Source organism: Pyxicephalus adspersus, chromosome 10 (genome assembly GCF_032062135.1).
Source record: "Pyxicephalus adspersus chromosome 10, UCB_Pads_2.0, whole genome shotgun sequence".
Lineage (NCBI taxonomy): Eukaryota > Metazoa > Chordata > Amphibia > Anura > Pyxicephalidae > Pyxicephalus > Pyxicephalus adspersus.
In genome coordinates, this window is record NC_092867.1 from 58,545,327 (window position 1) to 58,551,534 (window position 6,208).

At 44.5% G+C, this 6,208-nt stretch overlaps 2 protein-coding genes across 2 annotated transcripts in view; both read left to right on the plus strand.

Annotated features, from left to right (window-relative positions):
* Positions 1-3,718, plus strand: part of LOC140339145 (uncharacterized) — a 37,816-nt gene extending 34,098 nt beyond the window's left edge. Inside the window, 1 exon segment of the mRNA XM_072423728.1 lies at positions 1,640-3,718. Within this exon segment, the coding sequence (XP_072279829.1) occupies positions 1,640-3,486 (1,847 nt within the window). The 3' untranslated portion in view covers positions 3,487-3,718.
* Positions 1-6,208, plus strand: part of LOC140338964 (uncharacterized) — a gene marked incomplete in the record, with an annotated part of 329,302 nt that overhangs the window by 102,406 nt on the left and 220,688 nt on the right.

Sequence of the window (6,208 nt, forward strand, 5' to 3'; positions counted from 1 at the left end):
GAAAAGGGAGACAAAGGGTGCCACAGAAAAGGTTCAGTTCTGTCTGCAACAGGTCACATTCCTGGAAATGCTTTTAACCCCAGGATCCCGGCTGCTACCACCCCAGCCGTGTCCATGCCATTACCAGTCTGCCTTGCCCACAGACAAAGAAACAGCTGCTCAGCTTTCTTGGCAGGATCAATTTCTGCAGACACCGGATCCCTGACTGCTCGTATTGGGACTCACAGCTCCATCCCAGTACCACCCCCAGTGCCCCAAATAACATTCAGTCTGATAGTCTACTAGATTGTAAGCTTTTCGGGGCAGGGTCCTCTCCTCCTGTATCACAGTATTAGCTTGTCATTTGCAACCCCTATTTAATGTACAGCACTGCGTAATATGTTGGCGCTATGTAAACCCTGTTTAATTATAATAATAATAATGAAATGACTAAAGCATATGTGGTGTTAAAAGAATCCCTGACCTTTGCCCCTGCATTGGGAATGCCGAATTTCAATGTACCATTTGTATTATATGCAAGAGAGAATTGTAAAACCATGGCTGCGGTGCTTGCTCAGATGCATGGAGGTAAATTGAGGCCTGTGGCATATGTCTCTAAGACACTGCCTGTTACTGTGCAAGGCATGCCAGCCTGTCTGCGTGTGCTGGTAGCGTGTGCAATGGCTGCACAAAGTGTCTCACTTCTAACTTTGGGTCACGAGACGATACTTTACACATCCCATGCTGTACTACACTTGCTTAAGAATTTACCACTCAACATATAACAGCACAAAGGTTGTCTGGTTATGAAGTTATCCTAACATCCACTGCAGGATTAGGTGTAAAATATGCTTCTGCTACCAGCGGTCCTGTCACTGTGCTCAATGCCCTCTTATGTCTCAAAGGGCCAGAGGATGAAGTGCCAGAGTCACACTCATGTATCCCTGAAATACATAACACATCAACACCACGATGATGTCCTGACCCTCTGACAAGAGTTATTTAGCTGGATATGCGGTAATACAGCTCCCTGACACAGTCCTTGAAGCCGCCCCACTGGAGAAAAGATAGATGTCTTTAAATTCATGGATTTAAAGAGCCAGCGCGTCTTTTTATTGCTATATTGCAACCACTAGCACCACCATCAGGCATCATCATCTTTAGGGATTGCAATACGTACATCTACTTGCTATCAGACTCCATTAAGTACTGGAAGTGATGTGCCTCATCAATCACCTGTGATTCTGACACTCCCTAATATACTTCTAACTTCATTGTTGGATGTCCCAAAGTCTTCTGAGGAAGCCTCTGTAGGCGAAATGCGTCAGGACACGACATCTATCTTTTCTACAACTCCTATATGTCTAATTCTGCGTCCTAACAAAGGAGTCAATGTCTAGCCTTTTTGCACCCTCCTATGGCAGTTAGCCTAGGGATTTATTGAATCTGTAATTTATACACTTGCAGTGCCATCAGAGATGTCACACAGGGGAGAAACCATTTTCCTGTCCTAAGTGTGGAAAATGTTTTGCACAAAAACCGGATCTTGTTATACACCAGCGGTCTCACAAAGGGGAGAAACCATATTCCTGTCCTGAGTGTGGAAACTGTTTTGCAAGAAAATCTGATTTGGTTATACATCAGAGATCTCACATAGGAGAGAAACCATTTCCATGTCCTGAGTGCGGGAAAAGTTTTGTCCGTAAATCACAACTCATTTCTCATCAAAGGACTCACACGGGTGAGAAACCATATTGCTGCCTTGAATGTGGTAAAAGTTTTTCAGGAAAATCTCAACTAGTTGTACATCAAGGATGTCACAGCAGTGAGAAGCCATTTTCTTGCTCAGTGTGTGGAAAATGTTTTTCAAAAAAACATAATCTTATCAGACATCAAAGATCTCACACAGGGGAGAAACCATTTCAATGTCTAGAGTGTGGGAAAAGTTATGTACAAAAAACAAAACTGGTTATACATCAGAGATCTCACACAGGGGAGAAACCATTCCTATGTCCCGAGTGTGGAAAATGTTTTGTACGAAAATCAGATCTTGTTGTACATCAGAGGTCTCACACAGGGGAAAAAACAATTCCATGTCCAGAGTGCGGAAAAAGGTATGTACGAAAATACGAACTTGTTATACATCAGAGATCTCACACAGGGGAGAAACCATTTCCATGTCCTGAGTGTGGAAAATGTTTTACACAAAAAAAAAATCTTGTTGTACATCAGAAGTCTCACACAGGGGAGAAGCCATTTGTGTGTTCTGAGTGCACGAAAAGTTTTGTTCATAAATCACAACTCATGTATCACCTGAGGACTCACACTGGTGAGAAGCCATATTGCTGCCCTGAGTGTGGGAAATGTTTTTCAGAAAAGTATAGTCTTTCTGTACATCAAATCTGTCATGGTGGGGAGAAATACTCGTGTCTTGAGTGTGGGAAAAGTTATACACGCAACTCAAGTCTTATCATGCATCAAAAATCTCACACGGGTGAAAAGCTGTACTCCTGTCCCGGGTGTGGGAAAAGTTTTGTCAATAAATCACAACTTGTTTTACATCAGAGGACTCACACAGGGGAGAAACCATTTCCATGCCCTGAATGTGGTAAACGTTTTTCAAGAAAATTCCTATTAGTTGTACATCAGAGATTTCACTGCAGTGAAAAGCCATTTTCTTGCTCTGAGTGTGGAAAATGTTTTACAGAAAAACATAACCTTATCACACATCAGAGATACCACACAGGGGAGAAACCATATTCCTGTCTTGAGTGCGGGAAAAGTTATGTACAAAAATCAGAACTTGTTATACATCAAAGATCTCACACAGGGGAGAAACCATTTCCATGTCCTGAGTGTGGGAAATGTTTTGCACGAAAACCAGAACTTGTTATACATCAGAGAACTCACACAGGGGAGAAACCATTTCCATGTCATGAGTGCGGGAAAAGTTATGTACGAAAAACAGATCTTGTTCTACATCAGAGATATCACACAGGGGAGAAACCATTTCCTTGTCTTGAGTGCGGGAAAAGTTATGTACGAAAAAAAGAACTTGTTACACATCAGAGATCCCACACAGGGGAGAAACCTTATCCCTGTCCTCAGTGTGGAAAATGTTTTGCACAAAAAAATAATCTTGTTATACATCAGAGATGTCATACAGGGGAAAAACCTTATTCCTGCCCTCAGTGTGGAAAATGTTTTGCACAAAAAAATAATCTTGTTATACATCAGAGATCTCACACCGGGGAAAAGCCATTTTCGTGTTCTGAGTGCGGGAAAAGTTTTCCCCATAAATCACAACTCATTTGTCATCTGAGGACTCACACTGGTTAGAAGCCCTGCCCTGAGTGTGGCAAATGTTTTTCAGAAAAGTCTGGTCTTTCTGTACATCAAATCTGTCATACTGGTGGAAGGACATACTCGTGTCTTGAGTGTGGGATAAGTTATACACGCAAATCAAATCGTATCACGCATCAAAAATCACACACATTTTGTCTTTAAATCACAACTTGTTTTACATCAGGACTCACACAGGGTGGAAACCATTTTCCTGCCCTGAATGTGGTAAAAGTTTTGCACAAAAATCCCAACTACCCTGTTTCCCCTATAATAAGTCACTGTCTTATATTTTTTGTAATGCCAAAATATGCCCTAGGTCTTATTTTCAGAGGGATGTCTTATTTTTCTATGAAGAAGACTACAGTACACATTTATTGTTGAAAGTCACTCATGTGCCATTAAGGGGATGCCTTATCATCGGGGAAACACGGTAGTTGTACATGGGAGAAACCATATTCCTATCCTGTGTGTGGAAAATGTTTTGCACAAAACGATACTGTTATATATCTGAGATCTCACACGGTAGAAACCATTTTCATGTCCTGAGTGTGGGAAATGTCATACATGAAAGTCTTTTCTTACCAGACACCATAAGATCTCACACCAAGAACATTTGCAATCGTGCCCTGAGGAACATTTCCCACACAAATCGGACCTTGATGAGAACTCTCACCCAGATGATGCCGTATTACAGTCCTGAGATTGGGAAAGTTTTGCTCAGATTTTATTGAAGGTGAGGATTCTGTGGATAGACAATGCATAATAAAATCAATAAAGATATCTAGAACAAATCTGAAGTTGTCATCATGGCTTCTTATATTATTGTGTCAGGTGGCGGAGAGATTCCCTTCCGTTAGGAGAGGAGGAGTCTTCAGTAGGAATCAGCATTTATGTTGCCTTACACAGGGCTGGGGTCCCCAAATGTCTGACACTTGGTCCGGGGGCGGGTTCCGGCATCATGACGTCATTTCCAGATGAAGTTTCTTCCCCTTTGAGTGACACACGGCTCCCCGCGCATGCACGGTCCGGAGTCTGTGAGAATAGTGGTCCACGAGCTCCAAAAGGTTGGGCACCATTGATATAGGGGTCTCAGGTACCCCATAAGCTTTTATATTTGATAGCAAACAAATGTTCACACGTTGAGATGATACTCCGGGCTTCAGTTCATCTGAGCTACACTTGGTGGTGATTTGCACTATACTGATACAAGAAAACTCTATGGAAGATAGGAAGGGCTGTCAGGTACAGACAGGAAGTCTCTATGGAAAGCAGGAAGTGATGTCAGACATAAATTGGAAGTTCTGGGTGAGAGCTGAGCTTGGAGACATCACTTGAAGTGGCAGCACACATGTGAGATCCACATCTATTTTAAGACTGTTGGAAAATTATTTATGGGGTACAGGGGTCGGAGTCTTAGAACTAATCTAGGGTGAGCTATAAAATATTTATCTCATCATAACATTGATAAAAGTTATACCTACCTTTCACAAAACTAATACTATGCTACATATACTTCTTCTGTTCTTTGATACGCAATTTCTTTGGAATGGGGCAGTGCAGGTAACTGAAAATATAGGTGCAAGTGGGGGACGCGTGTATAACCTCCCTAAAATTTGCCCATCAATACACCCTGCCCTGTTACACATAACTGTCCTCACCCTGAACAGAGAGGTGCAGGTAAACTAATATACAGTATAGTGTGACAGAGTGTCCCTAGAAAGAGTAGAAAAGTGTCAGCAGTGTCAAGTAGAAGAAACCAGGGGATTTAGGTCCTTGGAGCAGGCCAAGGTAGTGAAAGGGTGGGTTCCTTGGCCAAACCCAATCCTGACGGGGTTAATATGCATCTGAGGTGTAAGGTGAGGGGGAATTAATCAGCCAGAGGGATCCAGGCTATGAATGAGCAGTCAGAGGCTGGATAGAGCAAGAGGGATGCCAGGCGGAGGAAGACTCAGGGAGAATTCCAGGCTGAGAGAGAGCCAGAGGGGGATACCAGGCTGAATGAGAGCCAAAGGGATACACGCCTGAGAGAAAGCCAAAGAGGATTCAAGGCTGAGAGAGAGCTAGAGAGAATTCCAGGCTGAGAGAGAGCCAGAGAGGTTTCCAGACTGAGAGCCAGAGTGGGTTCCAGGCTGAGAGACTGAGAGAGAGCCAGAGAGGATTCCAGGCTGAGAGAGAGCCAGAGAGGATTCCAGGCTGAAAGAGAGCCATAGAGGTTTCCAGACTGAGAGAGAGCCAGAGTGGATTCCAGGCTGAGAGAGAGCAAGAGAGTATTCCAAACTGAGAGACAGCCAGAGTGGATTCCAGGCTGAGAGAGAGAGCCAGAGTAAATGCCAGCCTCAGAGAGAGCCAGAGAGGATTCCAGGCTGCGAGAGAGCCAGAGTGGGTTCTAGGCTGAGAGAGAGCCAGAGGGGATGCCGAGCTTAGAGAGAGCCAGAGGGGATGCTCAGGCTTTGAGAGAGCCAGAAGGGATGCCAAGACTGAGAGAGAGCCAGAGAGGATTCCAGACAGAGAGAGACAGAGAGGATTCCAGGCTGAGAGCGAGCCAGAGTGGGTTATAAGCTGAGAGAGAGCCATAGGGGATGCCAGGCTGAGAGAGAGCCAGAGAGGATTCCAGGCTGGGAGAGAGCCAGAGTGCATTCCAAGCAGGGGGAGAGAGCCAGAGGGGATTCCAGGCTGAGAGAGAGCCAAAGAGGATTCCAGGCTGGGAGAGAGCTAGAGGGGATGCCAGGCTGAGAGAAAGTCAGAGGGGATGCCAGGCTGAGAGAGGGCCAGAGAGTATTCTAGGCTGAGAGAGAGCCAGAGTGGGTTCAAGGCTGGGAGAGAGCCAGAGGAAATACCAGGCTGAGAGAGAGCCAGAGAGGATTTCAGGCTGGGAGACAGCCAA